The sequence below is a fragment of the Cetorhinus maximus genome, chromosome 6 (genome assembly GCF_964194155.1).
Source record: "Cetorhinus maximus chromosome 6, sCetMax3.hap1.1, whole genome shotgun sequence".
Lineage (NCBI taxonomy): Eukaryota > Metazoa > Chordata > Chondrichthyes > Lamniformes > Cetorhinidae > Cetorhinus > Cetorhinus maximus.
Genome location: NC_135884.1, coordinates 66,249,696 through 66,275,585, shown reverse-complemented (window position 1 = coordinate 66,275,585; position 25,890 = coordinate 66,249,696). Strand labels below are relative to the sequence as shown.

Below are 25,890 nucleotides of genomic sequence, written 5' to 3'. Positions count from 1 at the left end.
CCCCACCCACCTTAAACCAATTTATATTTCTCCCTTGTTGAAACTATGCTTCAGTTCTGCTGAAGGGCCATGAGGGCTCGAAACGTTGACTGATTTCTTCTCCGCCGATGCTGCCAGACTTGCTGAGTTTTTCCAGGTAATTCTGTTTTTATTTTGTTTGGGATCTTTCCCTCAGTCATTGTCTCTGCTGGGTTAATATGATCTATGTGATCATTCCCTGTACATCTCTCCCTCAGGGTGTTGCTGTGAGGTGAACTCCCGGAAGGTGCCACTAGGTCTCGCTGGGGGGACTGCGGGTCGCCGGCCGCCGGCACAGTCTCCCCCGCTCTCCTGACGGCGATGGTCTTTCCCAGCAACCTCTAACCTCCGGTTAACGTCAGCTAAGCGCCATCTTCTCTCATGGAAGAGCAGCGAGGAGCTGCAGGATCAGTGTCCGCAGCTCGGAGTCAGGCCTCACACTCTCCACAACATGGCCAACATATCCTATCACATCTCCAACCTGCTGGAGAAGATGACATCCAGTGACAAGGACTTCAGGTAAACAGCCAGAGCCACTGCCGCCTGCTTTAAACAGGGATTGTCCTGTTCCTGACTACTGAACAAAAATGTCACAATTCTCACCTAAAACTCAATTCCCTCTTCTGAACACTTGAGTCTTAACAGTTTGTGAGTGGTACCGTCCTTCTGCTCTCAGTGCCAGTGCTCAGGGAGGGTAGCTGCTTGGTTTCTTGTCTAACTCCAGCATTGCACCTTCCTCAACTTCACAGAAAACATTAATTGGGCTATTTATTTTAAAAACAAAAAAACTGCGGATGCTGGAAATCCAAAACAAAAAATAAAAAATACCTGGAAAAACTCAGCAGGTCTGGCAGCATCGGCGGAGAAGAGCACAGTTGACGTTCCGAGTCCTCACGACCCTTCAACATTTTGTTTGCACAGCGCGAAGCTTATAGCCAGCTCGTTGATGCAGCCTGCAGCCATATACAGGACTGTTTGTATAAGTCCAGGCCACTCTACTCTGAATCAATTTAACTCACTGTCCCTTATTGCCTGTTTCTGACACTAGGTTGGTGTTCACGTGGGGTGTGTTCACGCACTGGGTCGCAGTGTATATGAGCTTTTTCCTAAAATGCATGCTGTGCAGAAGTCTGCTTATGGCTGTACCTGTTATCCCTAGTGTTATCGTTGTGTTTGAAGTGTCTCAGTCAAGTGATAGTGCAGAGAAAGAGAAACAGAAAGTCATTTATTTAAATGATTGCTCAATATTATAGGCCCAGGATCTGCAGGTTATGATCATCTTTAAAGGAGCCATGCACCATTGTTTTGTAAGTAGCTGAACTAAGGCTTCTGTAGGTAAAAGGAACCAAACGTGTCCAAAAGGCTGCACAGAGGTTTTTGAACTCTTGTGATTCCTGCATAGAATTATTAAAAACCATATCATTTTCTCCTTTCCCATTCCTTTCAAGAGCTTTGGTAGGGTTTTCTTGAAAATTTCTGCAGTTTTTATCTTGTACTAATTGTTTCTCACTTTACTTGAAATTGAACTTTAAAACAAGGAACTTTTATTTATGTGAAGAAAGAATGAACTTGCCTTTATTTATTGCCTCCCATGGCCACAGTACATCCCAAAACACTTTACTACCAATGAAATGCTAGTAATGTAGGAAATGACTGACACATTTTTCTCACTGAGCAATCCTTCAAACAGCATTGATGTGGGTTGAGGGAAGAATGTTGACCAGGACAATGAGAGAGAGCTCCCTTGAGTATTGCTGAAAAAAGAGATGTCGAAGTTTTTTGCCTTGCACTTGTCAGGACTCTTTGCAAGAGTACCAATTTGAGGGGAAAGCAACAATTTATACTGTATGTGAAGAGAGTGCTGATTGGTTGATAAGTGGACTCTGATTGGTAGAGGTGTTGCCATGGAGAATGCACCAGTGATGATGACTGACAATTAATTGCCAAGCATTATTTGAAATTTAAACCAAGCAGCTTGAGCCTGATTGGTCCTCTTCCAATAGTATTTTCGGATCTTTTATATCCACCTGAGAGGGCAGTACAAATGATCTAACATCTCACCTGATGAGTGCAGTAGTGTAGTGGTCATGTTACTGGACTGGTAATCCAGAATGCTAGACCAATAAACCAGTTTATAAAATTTGGAAATAAAAAGTTGCTGCAGTATAAGTAAAATGACCATGAAGCTTTTAGATTTTTTTAAAAGAAACACAGCTGGTTTATTAATGTTCTTTAGGGAATTAAACCTGCGATCTTGACCTACATGTGACTTCAGCACCACATCAAGCTGCTTCACGCTTAACTGCCCTCTGAAATGGCCCAGCAAGCCACTCAAGGCATATCAAATCAGAGTTTGGGGCAATTAGAAATGGGTAGTAAATTTCTGGCCTTGCCAGTGACGCTTACATCCAAGAATGAATTTTTAAAAAATAAGTGATTTACCAACTGTTGCAGCCAGTTGTGCAAATACACAAATGTCGGAATTAAACTTACAGCTGCTCTTTACTGAGACTGTATGAATGTAAACGTGGGACAGCAGTGCACTTTAGGCCACTCTCCCTTGACCTGGTCTCTAAATCAAAGAGCCAAGTGTTGTTACGAGTAAGTTCTTGACTGCAGACGCAGGGTTTCCTGAATCACTGTTTATCATGAGTCTCCCAGTTAGACTCCCTCTTGTGTCCTGCTGAATACACAGCCAGTTCGTTGTGTTGGCATGCTTGTACTTTGACATGGAATTATATTGTGATACATGCACGCTGATCAATAAACCTACCACAACATCAAAATTCCTGCCCGTTACAATGATGTTTTGGCAAGTCTGTCTCCCCACCCCCGCCCCCAAAACCTCCCTCCTCCCCTCAGTTGATCATTGACAGGACTGTATGAAGACCAGAACAAGATGACATGATAAATGGAGATGGCTATAATGACTGTCCTTGCTTTTGATCCCACTGGATCCTACAACCACCTAAACCTGTGGGTCTTTGTTTGAATAGGTGATAGTTTAGTAGCAAGCAGGTTATGATTTCAGATTGTTGTGTAGTAAAATTGTAAAGCTGTTCAGTGTTAAAACCATGGGTCTTGGGCTCTGTGTCATGTATCTCATCTACCTCAACATTTCCCCCCCCTCTCTCTCTCTCTCTCTCTCTCTCTCTCTCTCTCAAAGGAATTAAGCAGGATAAAAATCTCGCTCTTTCTGTGGGGGCATTGTACTTAGCGGACTTCTGGAAGCTGTTTATCCATGAATGTTCTGGAAATGTATTTCGCATTCCCTACTGCACAGCCATGCTGAAGGACTTTTTTATTCCAAGAGGCTGAGAGAGCAGCAAGCTCTTGGAATATGCATTCAAGATTTATATGCATTTTAAAGGCATTATCTTGCACCATAAAGGATCTGCTTCAGATATTTGTTCTAGTAGGCTTGTAAATATGCTTGATTTGGTAACTTTGGGCTGTATAAATGAAGAATATGAGTGTGATATTTTCTGTAATCCGAAAGAGCGGGGATAATAGAACCATACAGCACAGAAGGAAGCCATCCAACTTATTGTGCCTGTGGAGGCTCTTTGGAAGAGCTATCCAATTAGTCCCACTCCTTTGCTACATTTAAGGCCAATTTTGCTGGGTTTTTTTTTGAAGATTTGTATGAGTGTCTATTGTTGTCTAGGTTCATGGCCACCAATGACCTGATGGTAGAGCTGCAGAAAGACTCCATTAAGTTGGACGATGACAGTGAGAAGAAGGTGGTGAAGATGTTGCTCAGGCTGCTGGAGGATAAAAACGGGGAGGTGCAGAACCTGGCTGTGAAGTGGTAAGTGACAGTTGCTGAACCTGTATCTGTGTATTGTTTTAGGCCAGCCATTCTGATTATGTAGCCTGGTTCCGATTTTCTGCCAGCCTCTCCTCGACTGGTGGCTCTGGATCTACATTGTCTCATGTCCCTTGAGCCTCCAGCCTACCTAGTGTTGATGGGAGTTGTCAATTTGGTGCTTGACTGTATAGCAGAGAATTAATGCAAGGTTATTGTGACAATGTAAGTGTTTTCCACACGTTCACCTGTTTGGCAACAGTGAATCCATTATATCACAGTCATCACTGTTATATCCCCAGTGACAACCTGGCTCTCCATCTGTTTGCGTAATGCATGAGAGCAGCAAGTAGCCATTTGTGTGCTGATTTATTCCTACCATTGAAGGCCATTGTCTATTTCTGCCTGAGAGTTAACATTGGTGCAGGCCAAAGTCAGGGTCTTGTGTGTGCTCATGTGTTAATCTACCTTGAATGCAATCATAAGAACATTGGAACAAGAGTAGGCCATTTAGCCCCTCTGGTCTGTTCCAACGTTCAATTAGGACATGGCTGATCTGTGACCCACCTCCACACATACCCACCTTTGCTTCATATTCCTTGGTACCTTTGGCTAACAAAGATCTATCAGTTTCAGTTTTAAAATTGATAATTGAACTAACATCAATTTCTGTTTATGAAAGAGAGTTCCAAACTTCTATCACCCTTTGTGTGTATGTGGAAATGTTTCCTAACATTTAGGCAATAGTTTCACTAGTCGGGAGCAGTTGCTCTCTATTTACCTTATCCATTCCCCTTAATATCATGAATGTTTTGAAAAAAATAACCCTGCAACCTTCCAAATTCCATGGAATACAATCCTGATTTGTGTAATCTGTCCTCATTACCTGGACTCCAAGGGTTAAGCTTTTATTCTACACTGCTTTCCTGCTTGATCTGCACCCCTTACCCCACCTTAAACACGCACTCCCTCCATCACCAGTGCATAGTGACAGCAGTGTGAACGATATACACAATGAATCGCAGCAACTTGCCAAGCCTCCTTTGCTCCTTTGACGGCACCGTTCAAAGCCACGATCTCTACCATCGACGAGGACAAGGGCAGCAGATGTGTGGGAATGCCATCCCCCACAAGTTCCCCTCCGAATCATGCACCACCCTAACTTGGAACTATATCACCATTCATTGACTGTCACTTGGCTGAAATCCTGGAGCTCCCTCCCTAACAGCATTGTAGGTGTACCTACGCCACGCAGACATGGGGGTTCAAGAAGACGGCTCACCACCACCTACTCTGAGGCAATTAGGAATAGACGACAAATGCTGCCCTTGCCAGCAATGCTTGTATCCCACGAGTGAATAATAAAGAAAAATAGTTTCCTTAGAATGTCTGGCATGCTGACCTCTTCTACTGTAAATACTGACACAAAGTAATTGTTCAGCATGTCTGCCATTTCCTTGACGACTTCACCATTATCAGTTTTCAAGTGACCCGCATTGCTTCTGATCACTTCTTTTCCTAATATAACTTTGTAAAAGTTTTTTTGTTGATTTTGATATTTCTTGTAAGTTTCATTTCGTACTCCCTTTTTCTATCTCTCACTATCTGTTTTGTGATCCTTTGTTGTTCTTTGTATCTTCCCCATTCAGCACAATCTGTACTATTTTTTTGCATTTTTCCTATGCCTTTTTTAAAGTTTTATGTTGTCTCTTAGCTCTTTATCCATAATATTTAGGCAAGTGGGACTCTAGCCCTTTTGGGCTATAAACTGGTTTTGTATCACCTTTTTTTGAATACCTCCCACTGATCTTCTGTTGCTTTTTTTCACTCAGGGTTGTGAATCTTTGTCCCCAGAGGGCTGTGGAAGTTCAGTTATTGAGTATGTTTAAAGCAGAGATTGACTGATTTCTAAATACCAATGACATAAAGGGAGATGGGGATAGTGTGGGAAAAAGGCATTAAAGTGGGTGATCAGCCATGATATTGAATGGCCGAGCAAGCTCAAAAGAGCTGAATGGCCTACTCCTCCTATATTCCTATGTTTTACCCATTAACATATTTTCCTAGTATACTGTGGACAGTCGGTCTCATCACATTGAAGACAGCCTTGCCTAAATACAGAATCTCAGTAGCTGTTTCGTGTTTCTGCCTTTCAAACACTACGTTGAACTTGATCATACTATGACCACTGTTAGATAAAATTTCGCGCATCATTCGTCTATTACCTATATCTGATTCTTTGCTCATTACAAAATAGATCATGACCTGTCTACTAGTTGTTTCTTGGACATATTGTTTTGGAAATCTAACCCGGCTGCACTCAAGAAATTCACTACCTTTACGGCATGTGCTAGTCTGCTCATCCCAATCTATATGAAGATTAATTTGCCCCATTAAAACCATTGCCTTTGCTACATGCTTGTCTAATCTCAGCATTTATACAAGCTATCACTTTACCTGATGGGCCTTTTGGTGTTGATGCAGGAGTGTTCCTGCAGCTTGCTGAAGGGATGTAAAATTGTTGGGGAATGGGAGGAGAGGCAGAGAAAGGGGAATAGTGACGGTGTCAAATGCCAGGATCACAGTATTTCATTTGTTCACTCACTCAGCTTGGGCCCACTGGTCAGCAAGGTCAAAGAATACCAGGTGGAGACGATCGTGGACACGTTATGTACGAACATGCTGTCTGATAAAGAGCAACTACGGGACATATCCAGCATTGGCCTGAAGACTGTCATTGCAGAGCTGCCTCCTGCTTCTAGTGGTAAGATTGTCCTTCGTTTGTAATCTTTGAATGTTGCCTCCTTTACACTTACCTCCTGCCAATTCTGACACAATAGTGTATTTTCAACTTGCTACCAAATATGCAAACCTTTCAGCACCAAAGCACATGATCACTGTCCATGGTTTGAGGTGTGACGTACTTGGGATGTGAATATGTCAAATGCAAACAAGCTGCAGCTAATTGTTCCTTGTGTATTTTAAGGATGGGATTTTCAGTGTTTTCTCTTATTTTTCAGTTTGCCTTCTTCCTATCATAGCAGTGTTGTCTCTCTGGATACTGGCTTCACAGCAATCAAAATCATCAGTACCAAACTCAAATGGCTTTTTTTTAGCTTGCTGTTAGGTCATGAGTGGCATTAGCCTGACCCTTCTTCACCTGACATCCACATGCATGTATTTCCAGTAACAGGTTACTGGTAAGCGATCATGAGTGCAACCCTAGTTGAATTGTTTTTCTTTGACCTTTGCACCCTTGAGGGTCAGTGAGGCAATTGTCATGTCCCATCTGGTTGAGGCCAGCTAACTTGGCCCAACCCTGGATTAAAGCTAGGTCTTCACTCTTCTGTAAGGTTCAGTCACTCACTGTCTCAGTTGGATGAGCCATTTGGGGCACACCAATTTTCATTGTTACTTAAATATCGACTTAATAATTAGTCAGCTCAGTCCCAGACTTCCAGCAAAGCTGCTCTATGAGCAACCATAAGGGAATGATCCGCTTTCCCTTGAGCCTCATGCAAAACGCTCAGTAATTGTGGCTGGGAACATGAGGAACAGGAGTAGGCCATTCAATACCTTGAGCCTGTTTTGCCCAACATTCCGTTAGGTCCTGGCTAATCTGTGCCTCAAATCCTTTTGCCTGCCCTGGCTCCAAATTCCTTGACATCATTACCCATTAAAAGCCAACTCAGTTTTGAAAGCTCCAGTTGTCTCAGCATTCACAGCCTTTTGGGTTCAAGATTTGTACTGCCCCTTGTGTGGATTAAGTGCATCCTGATTTCATTCCTAATGACCTAGCTCTCACTTTGGGCCCCTGTATCCTACCACTCCTTGGCGTAATATGATTCAAGCATAAATTGCGGACGTTAACATTTCTGGATGGCTTAAAGAAAGCCCGAGCTGAAGGCGTGAAAAGGGTCTGGGCCTTAGAACTGTTTTATGCTGTGTGAACTTGTCTCAGTGGATGACAGAAGCTGTTGAGTTGTCAGAGCAAGTGATGTGTGAAGAAATGCTTCACTCCCATTCAACCCAAAATATACTGCTGTGAAATGCTTCACAATAGAATTTTGTTCCCCAGTTTTCTTTCTGCTTCTGAAGCTGTTGACTCAATAGGGTTCCACAGGCACCAGCCATCCTCTGGTACTTCTATCAAGGATCCATATGCAAGCCTTGGCGTTGAATTCCAGTAAACTACTAGAACAAGGCTTGCAAGTCTAGTCCTGGCATTTCGTGATGTCTGTTGTCCATCTGTCATAGGATAGTCATTGAGAGCAGGAGCACTGGATGTTTTTCTTCCCTGTTTATCAGAGATCGACTTACTTGGAATAGACTGGGAAAGGAACCTGGAGGCTTTCTGGTTTTGTATGGCTCACCACACTGGAAACTTTTTTATTCGTTCATGGGACGTGGGTGTCACTGGCAAGGCCAATTAACTGCTGCAGCCTCTGGTCTGGTGCTATTAGGTAAGTAGTTCCAAGCTTTCGACCCAGTGCTGATGTAGGAACGTATGCTGTCCTTGTTCTAGGCAGTAGAGGGAGTGGATTTGGAAGAAGCCTTGGTGAGTTTGCTGCAGTATATTTTGTAGGTGATGTATACTGCAGCTATGGTGCACTAGTGGTGGAGGCAGTGAATGTTTAAGGTGAAATTCATTAATCTGTGGATTAATTCAAAAGCTCCTTATATAATTGCTTTTAGTACGACCTTTTTTGATTAACGTGCTCCCTGTAGTATGTCCTGTTGGACTGCACGTCTGGACTTGATTGATAGGACCAGCAACTGATTTGCTTTCCAGTAAAGGATGGTAAAATTAATCTGGACTACCCTTTAGGCTTTTGCCAAGTGATATGGGCTGAGGTCTTGAATCTTTGAGGCTGCTATAGCATTTGCCAAGGCCCAAGGGCCACTGGATAGTGCTGGCAGAGGCCTTGCAGCAGCCTAGGGACATTAGCCAAGTCCTCAATGTTTGAATGAGACTAACTAAAGATTCAAGACTACCAAGGAACACTGGAGCTTTCAGAGTCACCAGATTGTCGTCATAAGATGGTGGTAATTTAACAATTTTTACTTAGTTGCTTCTTCGTTGCAACAATGAGAAATGGGAATTTTGAGCACAAAAATCTAGGAATGAATGGGCGCACTTTCCTGCCTTGGAGCCTGCTGGCCAGGGAAAGGAAATGTAGAATTTACTAAACTTGGTCATTGCTGTCAAAGTAAATAAACCGAGAAAATACCTGCAGTCAGTAAACGTTTTCTGCTATTCTAGGTTTAGCCCTGTCCGCCAATGTCTGCAAGAAGATCACTGGACGCCTAACGAGTGCTATTGCCAAGCAAGAGGATGTGTCTGTCCAGCTGGAGGCCCTAGATATACTGTCCGATATGCTAAGCAGGTAAACTACAGGGTATCTTAGACAAAAATGTTCCAATTATTATCGAGAAACTACTCTCTGTACTATCCTGGTATATAGGCATGATATGTGGAGTAATATGCTTCATGCTGGTAAACTGACACTGTTATTCCGAGTAATATTCTGTAGCGGTTCACAAGGATGGTATTATTAGAAGTAAATTATTCTATAGTATAAACGGGGTGTTATCTTGAATGAGAGATCCTAGAGCTAAATTCTATAATTGTGCATATTAGATAGAGCTCCATGTTATAAGACAGCAGCCACAATCATTGTGATGGTGGGAGACAGGAACAGCATTGCTGAACATCCACTGAATGATGAAAAGGAAGAAACAGTGAGAAGTGTTGGGATCAGATGGCATAGGAACCTGCATGACATGTTATCTTGTGGTTTTGACACCATCAGATGCAGCTGAAGTGACCCAGGGTTTTGTTGAAGTTCTTAATGGCTGAGGTGAGGGAAGGGGGCTGGTCAGCTGTGACTTAACATCTTCCATTTTTTTTCACCCTGATAGCATCACAAGGTCAGCAAAAGGACAGAGGTTGGATGGTATAGAGGGTAATAACTCTAAATCAGAAAATCACAATCACAACACACACATCAGGCATTCTCATTTCACAAAGCACCTTGCAGAGCCACAATTTGCATATCTGTGTGGCAAATTTCCACCAGTTAAACTGCTCCTACCAAAGCGCCCACTCATTAAAAAATAAAGCTTTTATTTGCATAGCACCTTTAACACAGTAAAATGTCCTAAAATACTTCACAGAAGTGTAATCGGCCAAAAAGAATTGACAGCCGAAGAGGGAGACATTAAAACAGGTGATCAAAAGCTTGGTCAAAGTGATAGGTTTTAAGAAACATCTGAAAGGAAGGGAGAGAAGTGGAGAGGTTTCGGGAGGCAATTTTGGAGTTTTGGTCTGTACAGTTGGAGGCACCACCCTCCAGTGATAGGATGAAGGATGTTGGTGATGCGCAAGAGGCCAGAATTGGAGAAACAAAGATCTTGGAGGATTGTAGGGCTGGAGGAGGTTATGGAGCTAGGGAGGGCCAAGACCATGGAGGGAATTGAATGTGAAGATGAGAATTTTAAAACAGAGGCACTGAAGATCAACAAGACAATGAGGTGTGGATGAGGGTCTCAGCAGGATCTGGGATGAGGCAGGTATGGAAACAAGCAATGCTATTAAGATCAAAGTAGGCAATCTTGGGGATGGTGAGGTTATGGAGTCAACCTCAGCTTGATCAAATAGGATGCGAAGATTGCAAACAGTCTGGTTCTATGGTCGAGGAGGGGGGTTGAAAATGGAATTTGTGGAGGGAAGTGGCTTTGGTATTCTGAATGTTTAATTGGAGGAAATGTCTGCTCATCCAGTGCTAAATGTTGCAGAAACCTTAATATACTATTTATACTGCATTTCTGACATTGGTGCAAAACCCTGACACTGACAATGCAGTATGACACATAGTCTCATATTTAAGGAAGGATATTCTTGCATTGGAAGTAGTTCAGAGAAAGTTCACTGGGCTGATGGGATGTGGGGGTTGTCTTTTGAGGAAAGGTTGAACAGGTTGGATCTATGCTCATTGGAGTTTAGAAGAATGAGAGGTGATTGAAATGTGTAAGATCCTGAGGGGGTTTGACAGGGTAGATGCTGAGAGGGTGCTTCCTCATGGGAGAATCTAGACTGGGGGCACTAGTGCAACTTTTTAAAAATAAGGGGTCTCGCAATTAAGGCTCAGATGAGGAGGAATTTCTTCTTTCAGAGTCTCGTTCATGTTTGGAATTCTCTTCCATAGCAGTTGTGGTTGGGTCATTGAATATATTTCAGGCTGAGTTAGACAGATGACAGGGTAGTCAAGGGTTATGGGGGACAGGCAAGGAAGTTCTATTAAGGCCACAGCCAGATCAGCTATGATCTTATTGAATGGCAGAGCAGACTCAAGGGGCTGAATGGCCTACTGCTGCTCTTATTTCTTAGATCTTATGATTTTAAGTGTGCACTTGTGCATTGTCCATTAAGTGACTGGTCTCGTAAGCACAAGTGTCGACTGGAATGGAAGAACAGCTAGTGGGCAGATCCCACAAAGGTTCTATTCTGGGGTGCACTGGACCACTTTGAGCCTGCAGGTGAGCATGGCTGATATCCAAATAACTAGCAAATGCCCCATTGGCATTGTAGCCACACTCTAGTTGTTTGTTGAGGGAGCATGGTGGGTGTTGCTGAGATCTGTTCAGATTTCTTGGCCTGCTGGTAGCAGGAGGAATATCTGAGGTTGGGACTGAGTCCAAGGGATCCATGACTATTCAAGCTGGGCCGATGTCTCTAAGAAATCCTAAGAAAAATTTGGAGGTTGAGGCAGGACCAGTGTATAGGAATTTGGTCTTGTGGCCTTATTTCAGCCAGGGAAAGGTGGAGCTGTTGTAGGTTTGTGCAGGGTAAGGACCATACAGTGAAGGATTCTGAGGTGACTCCCTCTCATTCTGCTGCAGGTGGAGGTCATGAGGGTCAGTCTTAGAGCCTCCATCCAATGTTATCCTGAGAGTTGGTGGCCCAGGTCACACTCCCAGGAGACATGTAAGTTTTCCATGTCATCTGGTGCTGAGGAAGATGGCATTGATTGGAGAGCAGTGGTGATACCTGCAGGGCAGCTCTTATTTGTTCTCAGGAAGTGGGCCTCTGGCAAGGTTACCCATATCTAGCTACCCTAAGAAGTTGTTGGCAGCATCTCCTAGTGACGATTGTTTTTAATAACTGATTGGCTCACGAGGCCTCTTCAGGGGACATTGAGTCAGCTACTCACTGTGGGACTGTAGTTCCCTCTAGGCCAGACCAGGAAGGGGTATCAAGTTCTCTTCCCTAAACCATTTGAGTTTTTAACAACAATCAGGCAGCTGTTGTGATCAGTTTATTTCTGTTACTGATTATCTCCTCAGTTCTGACAGATTAAAAGTCGCACTAGTGAAAGGCAGATTCATGACCGTGATTGAGTGGGAAAACCTAGCTCCCGTTCCCTTTCCTCCTCCTCCCTTTTATTCTAGTTATTTTTGCTTGTATCTCTTACCTCTACCTCCACACACACATCTAAAGTTTGGAGCCCGCTACTATTCAGTGATGTTCTTTTTCTGCTACATTGCGGAAAGACTTAGTTTATAGAGCTCCTTTCACAACCTCAGGATGTCGCGATGTGCTTTACAGTCAATGATGTACTTTTAAATAATAGTCCATTGTACTACAGAAAACCTGACAGCCAATTTGCACACACAAGGGCACATAAATGTGAAAGAGATGAGTGACCATTTTAGTGATGATGGTTGAGGAATAAATATTGACCAGGAGAGAGGCAGTAGCTTCCTTCTGTGCTGTGATTCGCTTGCACTAGGGCGAATGCTCCTGCTCTTTGAAGTAGTGCCGTGGGATCTTTTAAGTCCATCTGAGAAGACAGATTGGGCCTTAGTATAATGTCACATCCAAATGACTACACCTCTGACAGAGCAGTATTCCCTCAGCACTGCACTGGAATGTCAAGCTATGCTGTATGCTCAACTTTCTGAAGTGGGACTGAGCCTACAAACTCTGACGGAGGTGAGAGCAATGATCCACAGCTGAAAACACAACATATTGTATTTGAAATACTATGGAAGTAGGGCAAGCTCAGCATCCACAACACTAATGAAGGAACTACATAAAATAAAAGAACCTTTAATGTTAATCGAGCATTTTCAGTTGAGGTGTGGATATTGAGTTAGTCTCACCTCCATAGTCTTCTCTTGCTGGAGAATTAAGGCGGAAGAGAAAGTGTTTGAGCAGGAAGTGCTGGTGCAAATCAGGCAGCGAATAGTTATTATCTAGAATACACTGTCTGAAGGAGTGGTGGAAGCAGATTAACTAGTATTTTTCAAAGGGGAATTGGATATGTACTTGGAAAAAATTGCAGGACTATGTTAGGACTAATTGGAAAGCTGCTTCAACAAGCTGGCACAGGTGCAGTGAGCTCAATGGCTTCCTGTGCTGTATGATTCTATATATAAGTGGGTTAATAAACACTAGAATAGAGTCATCCTAGACTATTCAAGGCAATACTGACCTTTCACTTCTAGGATCTGCTTACAATCCCAATCTAGGCTGATATTGATGAAGATCTCTCTGCTAATTTAAGGCAGTTTAGCATCCAGTTTAGTTGGATTGAGGGTGGCCAAAAGCTGGCAGGTGTGAGATGGAAATGTCGCAGAGCTTTGGGTTAATACTTCTCAAGAGTAGGGCAGAGGGAGCTTCATTAAACGGGTGCGACATCTAAGGCAGGTATACCTATAACTGTGGGGATTATGCATTCTGAATGTCTCTTGTTTCTCGTTGCAGGTTGGGGGGGACCCTGATCACATTTCACTCTTCCATCCTGAGCTGTCTGCTGCCTCAGCTGTCAAGCCCCAGGCTGGCTGTTCGCAAGAGAACCATCATCGCCCTGGGGCACTTGGTCATGAGCTGCAGCAGCTGTCTCTTCTCTGAGCTAATGGATCACCTACTGGTCGAACTGTCGAAGAATGAATCTACCTCCATGACCAGAACTTATATCCAGTGCACCGGTGCCATCAGTCGACAGGCTGGACACAGAGTTGGTGAGTAACTGGCTTTACATTCTCGTGGTCATTTCAGTAAATCGAAGGGATTGTTTAGCATTTTCCCTGTTATTTGACAAGCTTGTGGATGAAAATAAAACAGTGGGTTCCGTTCCTGCCAATGAAAGGGATGTGATGGTGCCATTTGCTGAAGTACCCTCCACATGGACAGAATGATATATTGCATGGACTGACAAACCATGGACCTCTGCTTACTGAGAGCTTGCTAGAATAGTGTGGAGCAAGCTTTGCACTATTTCTAACTGGTGTTGCACCTGAAGTAATACTGCGGATGCTGGAAATCTGAAATGAAAATAGAAAATGCAGGAAGTACAGAGGTCAGGTAGCACCTGTGGAGAGAGAAATAGGGTTAATGTTTTGGGCCGATAACCTTCCATCACTTGAATGGAATGTTAACTCTGTTTCTCACTGCATAGCTGCTGCCTGATCTGGGTATTTCCAGCAGTTTCTGTTTTTATTTCATTTTATACTTACATTGACGCTATTTGATGCATGGAAGAAGGAAGTTTTGCTCTGTATCTGACCCATACTGTACCTGACCTGGCACTGTTTGAAATAGTGTAGAGGTAATTTTTTTCTGTATCTAATGCATGTTGTACTGCCCTGGGAGTGTTTGGGACAATTTCGAGACAATTTCTGTTTCTATCCTGTGCTGTACCTAAGAATGTGGGAACAAGAGTAAGCCATTCAGCTCCAAGAGGCTGTTCCACAATTTGGTTAGACTGTGGCTGATCTGTATCTTGATTCCATCCACCTCCCTTGGTTCTGTAATCCTTAATACAGTTGCCTTAGAAAAATCTATCAATCTTGGTTTTGAAATTGACCCCTAACTTCAACAGCTTTTTGAGGGAGAGTATTCCATCTTTTCACTATCCTTGTGTGAAGACGTGCTTCTTGATATCCCCTCTGAATGGTGAAACTCTTAATTTGAAGGTTATGCCCCCTTGTTATGATTTCCCTCCGTGTATCTTATCCCTTACCAACACCTGCATTAAATCACACCTTTATTTTCTATACTCAAGCCTAGTCCATGCATATTGTACTCTTAATTTAAAATGAAAACAGAAGAAGGGTCATACAGACTCGAAACATTAACTCTGTTTCTCTCTGCACAGATGCTGGCAGACTTGCTGAGTTTTTCCAGCGTTTTCTGTTTTTATTTCAGATCTCCAGCATCTGCAGTATTTTGCTTTTATCTTAGTGCACTCTTAACTCTTAATTTAATTCTTTTAGCCTGTTAACATTCTGGCAAATCTGTGCTGTACTGCCTCCATGGTCGTCATATCCTCCTGATCTACAATGCCTAGAACTGAACACAGTACTCCAAACCAAAGCTTTTATATAACTTTGCCACTTTATATTCCAGTCCATTGAGATAGCGCTCCATATTCCGTTAGCCGGGGTGTGGTGGGGGTGGGGGGGATGGCAGCTGCTGTAACAATGGCTGCATTACAGATAGCTGTCAAAATACTGACCCATCTACAGCATAGGCCCATCCAAATTTGCTAAATTATGCACTCATCAATAAATATGAGATTAATAATTACCAAGAAACTTCTCGGGTGGTAGGGGGAGTGGAGAGAGTAGCGCCGTGGTAATGTTACTGGGCTAGTAATCCAGAGGTCCAGGCTAATTCTCTGGGTGCACAGATTCAAACCCCACCATGGGATTTAAATTCAATTAATAAAATCTGGAATATAAAGTTAGTCTCAGTAATGGTGACCATGTCATAAAAGCCCATCTGGTTCACTAATGTCCTTTAGGGAAGGAAATCTGCCACCCTTGCCTGGTCTGACCTACATGTGACTCCAGACCCACAGCAATGTGATTGACTCTAGCTGCCCCTTGAAGTGGCCTGGCAATCCACTCAGTTCAAGGACAATTAGGGATGGGTACCAAATGCTGGCCTTACCAGCGATGCCCCACATCCCATGAAATAAAAAAAAAATTCTAGCTGAATTAATGTGATTGAGCTGCCCAAGGTAATCAGCAAAATGTGAATTTTAGCCAATCCATCTTGATCCAAATAAATTAACATGAATAACATCCATGCAAATAATATTGCTAACATTTTGGAACTTGCAATTTGGTCTATTCCCAGTCATTTACAATTGGAATCTGAATATTTGACACAGAATGTGGTGAGAACTTGTGACATGCCATTATTGAATGAACAGCAAAACTGTCATAAAAGCAAAATACTGCAGATGCTGAAAATCTGAAATAAAAACAGAAAATGCTGGAAAAGCTCAGCAGGTCTGACAGCATCTGTGGAGTGAGAAACAGAGCTGACGTTATGAGTCCGTATGACCCTTCTTCAGAGCTACCCTTCTTCAGATGCTGTCAGACCTGCTGAGCCTTTCCAGCACTTTCTGTTCTTGTTTCAGCAAAACTGTCATGTTATGTGGCTGGGTTCATTAAATATATTGAATAAAGTTCATTTAATAAGTCTTCTATTCTTGTCAATGTTATGCTTGGTATTTATTTAATGCGTAGGGATTCATTAGGTGAGAAAATGATGGTAAAATACATTGGGTGAGACTCCCAGTTCAATGGATTTTTCAGAAACTATAGCGTAAATGATTTAAGGATGATGGTCAAGTTAATTGAAAGGTTATTTTACTATATAACCAGAAATATTTCAAGACAAAATCACATATTTTCTAGCAACAATCTAGAAATACCTTGTGCCTGAGAGATCCAGTATTTGAGCTGTCACTGCCCAGTCACTGAATCTCCTGCATTCACCAAGTCTCATGAAGTACTGTTGGCCTCTAGTTGGGATGTTCACAGAAGGTCCGGTAACTGTTCATCAATGGCAGAGTGAATGTCACGATAAGGAAACGATCGCAGACAGATGGACATTAATCCAAGAATTCTATCATCTGTCCTCCAAAGCCAGACCTTTCCTAAATCCTCATTCTGTAGGAGCCACTTCCATGCCTGTGTGGGTGAAGGAGAAGGGAAGGCAGGGGCGGAGTGACAGGGGAATGGGAACAGAACCTGCGGCATAGGAATGAAACCGGGGCTGGAAAGGTGCCAGCTGTGCAGGAGAGATTTGACACTCCTGATGACTTAAAGGGCTGCGCTCCTGAGCAGGCTCTATGCCTGCTTAGAGTAGCTATAAATAAATCAGTGTAAATATTGAGGTAAGTACAGGGCAATCACGGGTCCCAGCAGGATCATCAGCATAGGCTCCCCTGGAGTCCATTCATGTGAACCACAACTTGAGATTTGAGCGAATGTGGACTCCCGGGAACTTGTGGTTCCATTGCAGCCCTCAACAGTGGCTTACTTTTCAACATACGCTGCTCTTGGCACCGTAAGATCTGGGCCAATAGAGCTCTTTGATTCATGTGAGAGTTAGGGAATTGAAGTTCCTTTGATCTTGCATAGGGGATAATTTTGATGTTTGGGGTAGCCATGGATTGTGTGGAGATGGAAAGCATGATGGGCTGAAAGGCCTTTTCTCATTTCAAGTTTCTTACGTTCATGGATAAGTGCTGGTATCAACACGTATAGATTCTATAGACCCCACCCAAACCCTCAGTCCCTCTAACACAGTATCTTGCATGTTGTCTTTTTCAGGAGAACACTTGGAGAAGATTATTCCACTGGTTGTGAAATACTGCAATGTGGATGATGATGAGCTGCGAGAGTACTGCTTCCAGGCATTCGAGTCCTTTGTGAGAAGGTGTGTTACTGCGTGACAGTTACTAGGCTTCCATTCCCTCCCTCTTCTTTCTCTTCACCTTGATTGAAGCTCCTGGCTCAGCCAAGTGACCTGTTCCAGTACCAATCTTGCTCTGTAATTAGGTACCTCAAGGCTGCCCTGTACTTTGCCCTCAAACTCCCTCTCAATTCCTCTTTCAACGCCCCCCCCCATCTCCGCAGCTCTTGTTCCAAAGCATACTATGCTACCAGACTGATTTATAGATTTAGACAGGGCTGGTACTGCCACCACCACTTCCTTCAGGTACCGTGCCCTAACAGGGTTTTGGCAACCATTATGCTTGGCAAAGCACTGCAGTGGTTTGCCATTGTCTTCTGCAGTATGGCTGACCAGGAAACTCTCCTGCTCTTACCATCTGCCATCAGGTGTATTGGAATGATTTACAGGTTGATAATCAACCTGTTAGACCACGTTATGACCGCATCTTCTATGGCCATTAAATATTGAAGTGGGACTTGAATCTGGAGCTTCTGGCCTAGAAGTAGGGACGCTACCACTGTGCCACATGACCACCTCCCTATACCGTCACAGCATCTCAAAATGAGTGGGTGGAAAGGGGGGGCGGGGTTGTTGAGGTAGTTAACCACTGGAACAAGGTTTTACTAACTTAGATCATGAAGCATCCAATCTTATCAGATTAATGTAACAGTTGGATCCATAGCTCAGTGGTTAGAGCACTGGTCTTGTAAACCAGGGGTCACGAGTTCGATCTCACTGGGGCATGTAATTAAAATTTAGTTGGTGATACCAAGTTAGATGGAAATATAAGCTGTGGGATGGACATGAAGGCTGCAAAGAAATATACACAGCTTGGGTGAGTGGGCAACAAGATGGCAGATGGAATATAATGTAGGGAAGTGTGAAGTTATTCGCTTGGTCGTAAAAATAAAATAAAAGCAGAATAATTTTTATTCAGGACAGAGATAGATAGATTCTTGGTAAACAAGGGTGTGAAGGATTTTCGGGGGTAGGTGGAAGGTTATAGTCAGATCAGCCATGATCTTATTGAAGCGGAGCAGGCTTGAAGGGTTGAGTGGCCTCCTCCTCCTAATTCATAAGTTCATATTGAAACTGTTCTGTGACACCTCTGTGTGTTGCACAATCGCTGGTTTACTAGCTTTACTCTGTGACTTTCTTGATCTTTTTCCCATGATGCTGCTTACGGGAAAAATTCTGCATTGGGGCTATCATGTCATTCTGTTTCTTTTTATCTCTCTGACACTTGTAGGAACTTGTAGTAAGCCATTGACTCCCTCAAGCTTGTTCCACCATGGTCCCATTCCATGCCGCTGTTCTTCTCTGCTTTGCCAAGCTGCAGGGCCATGACATTGCACATGGTATTCTCGCTGTAGACAGCAGAAGGAATCTCAATTTAATTGATAGGGTAAACTGAAGAGAAAATTTAGTTTATATAAAAGATAAAGGGGGAAGGAATTTGTTCACGTTGTGCTACGCAGATTTATGTAGGTTCTCCCCAGGACAGAGGTGCTGTGGGCGGCTACCTGCACGGTCCACGCAGCTTTCTTCATTGATTCCTTTTTGAAAATTTTCCTGCAGGTAGTGGGCCACACACTGCCAGCCCCAGTGAATCGGCACAAATCTGTATCCGTGTACGTACATGAACAAATTTCTCCCCCACACTGTTCAAAGCTTGGGGCTATCCAGTATATATGAACCCATTGCCAGGGATCCTGTGCTTTCTCTACTGACTTGATAAGTCAGTTTCTTGTTTGTAACTCTGCCACCTAATCTATATATTCCACATAACACCCTTGTCCATTCAATGGCTCTGTACAGATAAAAATTGCCATCTCTGTGCCTGTTAACATCTCTGTAAAAGGGACACATTAGTTGGGTATAGTGGAATTTTCTTGATTTCAGGATAATGAAGCTTTTGAAAGGGTACAACACAGATTTACTAGGATGCTGTCTGGTATGAGGAAATACAAATATGGAAGACCGATTTGGAAAAATTGAGTCTCTGTGTTAGAACAATACAGATTATGGACAAGGTAATAGACTTGTTTAAAATCATTTAAGGATGTGACGATAGTTAGAAGCAGACAGTTTCTGAAAATTTGAGGGGGTCAAGAACAAAAGGCCATAGATATAACGTTAGATGCAAGAAATATATAACAGGACAGGTGAAACGCCTTCAGAGTAATTTTGACTTTGGGTAATTGTGTAAAATGGATGACATTAGTTTCATGTTTTCCATTCTCTTGCTTTTCATTTCCACTCAATATCACCCCCAGAGAGTTTTGAGACTGTGTGGTAGGTTTAGTGAAAGAGGTGATAATTATGTCAAGATTCAAGATTTGTTTGGATAATTGGTTGAAGGGCTATGGGAACAAGATGTAAATATGATTAGATCTGTTTGCTCTAGTGGAAAGTTTAATGCTGACAAATATTAGTTGGGCCGATTGGCGCCTTTCCATGTTCTAACTTTTATTTGGTGATATAAATCGGGCAAATTCTAATGGCCAGCCACTGCCTTAACTGAGATAAATTACAGACAGGGGATTCAATTTGGAACCTTCATGATCTGTATAAATCACGTAGTGAGGAGTGTTTACTTACTGAGGTGTTAAGCGTGAGAGCTTGTGATCTTCTATTTTTGACTTGGTCATCAATGTCATTCTGTTTCATTTACCTTGCCTCAGTGTAGGACCATCAAAACCTACTGTCCTCCATTCTGAAAACCTGACTGTTTGACCTTTTAACTCATGGTAGATTCTGATTTGGGATGTACTGGGCTTTGATAAACAACAAACCATCCTAATGTGGACAGAAAGCACTTGTTTGATACTACGGAGCATGGTGGAAGAATTAAATACAAAACCACCAGCTTACAAGTCTTATTATTTGTCCATAGCAAAACATTTTTCATTTTTGTGCTTACTCTTAAGGTGTCCAAAGGAGATGTCCCTTCACATCCCTGCTATGATTGGACTGTGCCTCAAATACATCACATATGATCCTAATTACAACTACGACCAAGATGAGGAAGATGATGATGCCATGGAAACAGACAAGGGTGATGAAGAAGAGGATCAAGGTCAGTACCTTGAATTGTTGGGTGTGATCTTTATAATTTGCAAAGGGAAATGTAAGTGCAGAAGTTGGCTTGACCTGAGTCACTAATGAGGGAAAACAGGTGAAAAAAACCCTGTTGCACATCCTGCACTAACTGCAGATATGATGTGATGTCAACTCCACCAATGGCTGAGCAGATTAATACTGCGAATAGCTAACTAGGAAGGCCCTACATTTGATAATGAGTATAAACTGAGTTGGCTAATCTGGCTGTGGGTTGACCTGAGTGTTCCTGGCTGGGGAGAGAAAAATAAGCCAGGATTAATAATCCTGGCAGCTAACCAGCTGGAAGTATGTCTGTGGAAATCAGACGAAGACAGGATCGGGATTTGCAGTGATGTGCCCACACACACCCCCCCCCCCCCCCCCCCCCCCCCCCCCGTTCCCTGGCTCACATGTGAATAAATGACACTTTGAGGTATCCAAAATTAATAGTGCCCATGGTACTATGCCCCAGGAAGGAATCGGCACCTTTGGGGGAACATAAGAACAGGAATAGGCCTTTCAGCTCCTCAGACCTGTTCTGCCGTCCATGGCTGATCTGTACCTCAACCCAATTTACCGGCCTTTACCCATATTGTTTGGTAGGCTGACCGGACAAAAATTGGCCATCTCAGTCTTGAAGCTCAGTTGACCCAGCCTTTTGGGGGAGAGAGTTGCACAAACTACCCTTGGTTTGAAAAAGTTCTTCCTGTTTTTTTTATTCCTAAATGGTCTAGCTCTTTTTTCGAGTTTTACCCCCTTGATCGGCATATGCCCAGTAAAGGAAAAGGGGGAAATAGGGAATATCACTGATGTCTTTAGGTTGGAGCTGAGTTGAGTAGTTTGTTAATTGAGGTAGGGAAAATGCTGGAATCTATTATAAAGGATGTGATAACAGGAAATTTAGGAAATGATGGTGGGATTGGGAAGAGTCAACATGGATTTATGAAAGGGAAACCTTTTGACAAACCTGTTAGAGTTTTTTTTGAGAATGTAACTAGCAGAATAGACAAAGGGGAGCTAGTGGAGACCAGTGGACGTAGTGTATTTGGATTTTCAGAAGGCACTCTAGGTTAATAAGCAAAATTAGAGCGAATGGGTGTGGGAAAATATACTGCCATGGATTGTGAATTGGTTAATAGACAGAAAACAGTTGGAGTAAACAGGCATTCTCAGGTTGGCAGGCTGTGGGGCACCACAAGGATCAGTGCTTGGGCCCCCAGCTGTTTACAATCTTTATCGATAATTTGGATGTGGGGACCATATGTAATATCTCCAAATTTGCTGATGACACTAAACTAGATGGGAATGTGAGTTGGGAGGAGGCTTCAAGAGGATTTAGACAGGCTAAGTGAGTGGGCATGAACATGGCAAATGGAATATAATGTGAAAAAATGTGAAATTATCCACTTTGGTAGGATAAACAGAAAAGCAGAGTATTTTTTAAATGGTGAGAGATTGGGAAGCGATGATGTCCAAAGGGACCTTGGCATCTTTGTTCATGAGTCACTGAAAGCTAGCAAGCAATTGGGAAGGTAAAGGACCTTTACAGCAAGAGGATTTGAGAACCGGAGTAAATAATTGCAATTGTGTTGAGCCTTGGTGAGGCTGCACTTTGGAGTATTGTGTGCAGTTTTGGTTTCCTTACCTGTGGAAGGATATACTTACCATAAAGGGAGTGCAATGAAGGCTCACCAGATTAATCCTTGGGATGGCAGGACTGTCCCATGAGGATGAATTGAGGAGACTGCATCTGTATTCCTTAGAGTTTAAAAGAATGAGAGGTGATCTCATTGAAATGTATTAGAATTGCTTTCTCTGGGGTGAAAACTAAAAATTAAAAATTTGAAAGCAGTGTAAAATTAAAACTTTTATGGTATGAACTGACTTTGCTTAGTAACATACAACTTTTACAATAAATATAGAAAATTAAAACAGGCAAATAAACTGTGCTGTCAGACAGCCCCATTTTATTATTTCCCAATATTTGTTGAGGTGTAAGAGGCGTAAAGCAATTAGTGTGCCTCTTTTAAAATATGTGCTGATAAAGTTCCTGAAACAACTTTATGGAACATGTGGAAAGAAAAGAGCATATGCATTCAATTTATTTTCCAGGACTGAACCTAAAACGTAATCAAAAATTTTGAGAGCAAAGCTCTTGGCTATGTTTTTAGGATCATAATCTTTTCCCGAAAAGAAAACAGACTGTCGGCTTAGAGGCGGAAATCAAGTAATCAGTGGCTAGGATATAACCCTTTCAACTCTGGGATTAGCGTCAGATCTAGCTTAGACTGTCTTTTCAAATATAACCTGGGGCTATTGGGAGCCAAAGTTCAAATGTAGTTCAGAGACTTGGGTTAAAATGCCATCCCACTAATGTGGACAGAAGTGTCTCTCCTCTCTGCTCACTGTAAAGATGCTGAATTATCCAATTTTTGGGGATCTCAACTCTATTCCTAGCAAGATTAGGCCTACAAAACCAACCATCATTTGGTTTAAAATGACTACCTCCATTAAAGAGGTGTAAAGGATGTTCACTGGTTTGGGGAAACACCTGTAGCAGGATACTTTTCCAAAGTTGAGGTTAAAGCACATTGTAGGGCATGGTAGAACATTTTACTGCATTTAACCCCTATAATATGTGACCTCGAATTACTCAATAAAGTAAGATCATAAGAAATAGGAGCAGGAGTAGGCCATTCAACCGCTCAAGCCTGCTCCACCATTCAATAAGATCATGGCTGCTCTGAGGCCTTAACAGCACTTTCCTGCAAGTCCTCCATAACCCTCGACTCACTTGTAGACAAAAAATCTCTTTAACTCAATCTTAAATCTATTCAATGTCCCAGCCTTCATCGCTGTTTGGGGAAGAGAATTCTAAAGATTGAAGGCCTTCTAAGAGAAGAAATTCCTCCTCCTTTCTGTCTTAGTCAGAGACCACTTATTTTTCACTGTGCCCCTTTGTTCTATGAGCGGAAGCATTCTCTCAGCAACTACCCTGTTAAGTTCCCTCAGAATCTTGTATGAGACACTAGTTAGACCTCAGCTGGAGTATTGTGTACAGTTCTGGGTGCCACGCTTTAGGAAGGATGTGAACACATTGGAGAGAGTGCAGAAGAGGTTTACAAAAATGGTTTCAGGGATGAGATACTTCCATTATGAAGATAGATTGGAGAAGTTGGGACTCCTCATTGGAGAATAGAAGGATAAGAGGAGATTTGATAGAGGTGTTCAAAATTAAGAGGCGGCTGGATAGAGTAGCTAGGGAGAAACTGTTCCTGCTCGTAAAAGGATTGAGAACAAGAGAGCACAGGTTTAAAGTGATTTTAAAAAGAAGCAAATGCGATGTGAGAAAAATCTTTTTCACACAGCGGGTGGTTCAGGTCTGGAATGTGTTGCCTGGAAGTGTAGAGGAGGCAGGTTCAATCGAGGCATTCAAGGGAGCAATAGATGATTATTTAAATAGAAAAAATATGTAGGGTTATGGGGAAAAGGCAGGAGAATGGCACTGAGTCATAATGCTCATTCGTGAGCTGGTGCAGACACGATGAGCCGAATAGTCGCTTCCTGTTCCGTTATGATTCTGTGATTCAATAAGGTCATCTGTCATTCTTGTGAACTCCAATAAGTACAGGCCCAACCTGCTCAACCTTTCTTCATAAGACAATTAACCCCTTCATCCCTGGCATCAGCCTAGTGAACCTTCTCTGAACTGCTAATTCAAGTAAATCCCTCCTTAAGTAAGGAGACCAAAACTGTACACTATACTGTAGGTGCAGTCACACCAATGCCCTGTACAGTGGTAGTAAGACTTCCCTACTTTTATACTCTATCCCCCTTGTAATAAAGGCCAACATTCCATGTATCTTCCTCATTACTTGCTGCACCTGCATGCTAACTTTTTGAGATTCATGTACAAATGCCCCTTTGTACCACAGCATTCTGCAGTCTTTCTCCATTTAAATAATATTCTGCAGTTCCATTTTTCCCCACCAGAATGAACAACCTCACATTTTCCTATGCATGTACTGGCCTTGTCATTCCAGGTGGTAGAGATTGTGGCTTTGGAAGGTGTTGCCTGAGAAACCCTTGTGTGTTGCTGCAGTGCATCTTGTATTTAGTACACGCTGCTGCCACTGTGTCGGTAGTAGAGGGATTGAATGTTTAAGGTAGCAGATGGGGTGCCAAGTAAGCAGGCTGCTTTTTCCTGGATGGTGCTGAGCTTCTCGTGTTGTTGGAGCTGCACTCATCCAGACAAGTGGAGAGTATTCCATCATACCCTTGACTTATGCCTTGTAAATGGTGGAGTCGGGCTTTGGGGAGTCAGGAGGTGTGTTACTCGACTCAGAATTCCCAGCTTTTGACCTGCTCTTGTAGCCACAGTATTTATATGGCTGGTCCAGTTCAGTTTCTGGTCAATGGTAAACCCCCCAGGATGTTGATAGTGGGGGATTCAGCAATGATAAAGCCGTTGAATGTCATGGGGAGATGATCTCTTGTTGGAGATGGCACTTAGGTGGTGTGAATATTACTTGCCACTTATCAGCCCAAGCCTGAATGCTGTCCAGGTCTTGCTGCATATGGGCATGGACTGTTTCAATATCTGAGGAGTCGCGAATGGTGCTGAGCATTCCCACTTCTAACCTTGTGATAGAGGGGGAGGTCATTGATGAAGCAGCTGAAGGTGGTTGGACTGAGGACACTGCCCTGAGGAACTCCTGCAGTGATGTCATTAGGCTGAGATGATTAACCTCTAACAACCACAGCCATCTTCCTCTGTGCTAGGTATGACTTCAGCCAGTAGAGAGTTTTCCCCTGATTGCCTTTGTCACATCTTCAATTCAGCTCATTTGTCCTTGTTTCAACCAAGGCTGCAATGAGGTCAGGAACTGAGTGGCCCTGTTAGAACCCAAACTGAGCAGTTATTGCTGAGTAAATGTCACTTGATAGACTGTCAGCAACACCTTCCATCACTCTGCTGATGATCAAGAGTAGTCTGGGGTGATAATTGGCCAGATTGGATTTGTCCTGCTTTTTGTGGATAGGACATGCCTGGGCAATTTTCCACATTGTGTGTTGTAGCTGAACTAGAACAGCTTTGCTAGGGGCATACCTAGTTCTGGAGCACAAGTCTTCAGTATGATTGCTGGGATATTTTCAGGGTCTATAGCCTTTGCAGAACCCAGTGCCTTCAGCTATTTCTTGA

The 25,890-nt window shown here is 42.9% G+C and overlaps 1 protein-coding gene across 1 annotated transcript in view; it reads left to right on the top strand.

Annotated features, from left to right (window-relative positions):
- Positions 1–384: 384 nt before the first annotated feature.
- LOC144681799 (cullin-associated NEDD8-dissociated protein 1-like) overlaps positions 385–25,890 on the top strand; it is a 63,703-nt gene continuing 38,197 nt past the window's right edge. Inside the window, exons 1-7 of the mRNA XM_078543809.1 lie at positions 385–537; positions 3,686–3,829; positions 6,436–6,590; positions 9,090–9,213; positions 13,596–13,852; positions 17,462–17,567; positions 20,516–20,664. Coding sequence (XP_078399935.1) covers positions 470–537; positions 3,686–3,829; positions 6,436–6,590; positions 9,090–9,213; positions 13,596–13,852; positions 17,462–17,567; positions 20,516–20,664 — 1,003 coding nt within the window. The 5' untranslated portion in view covers positions 385–469. The remainder of the gene's footprint in view (positions 538–3,685; positions 3,830–6,435; positions 6,591–9,089; positions 9,214–13,595; positions 13,853–17,461; positions 17,568–20,515; positions 20,665–25,890) is intronic.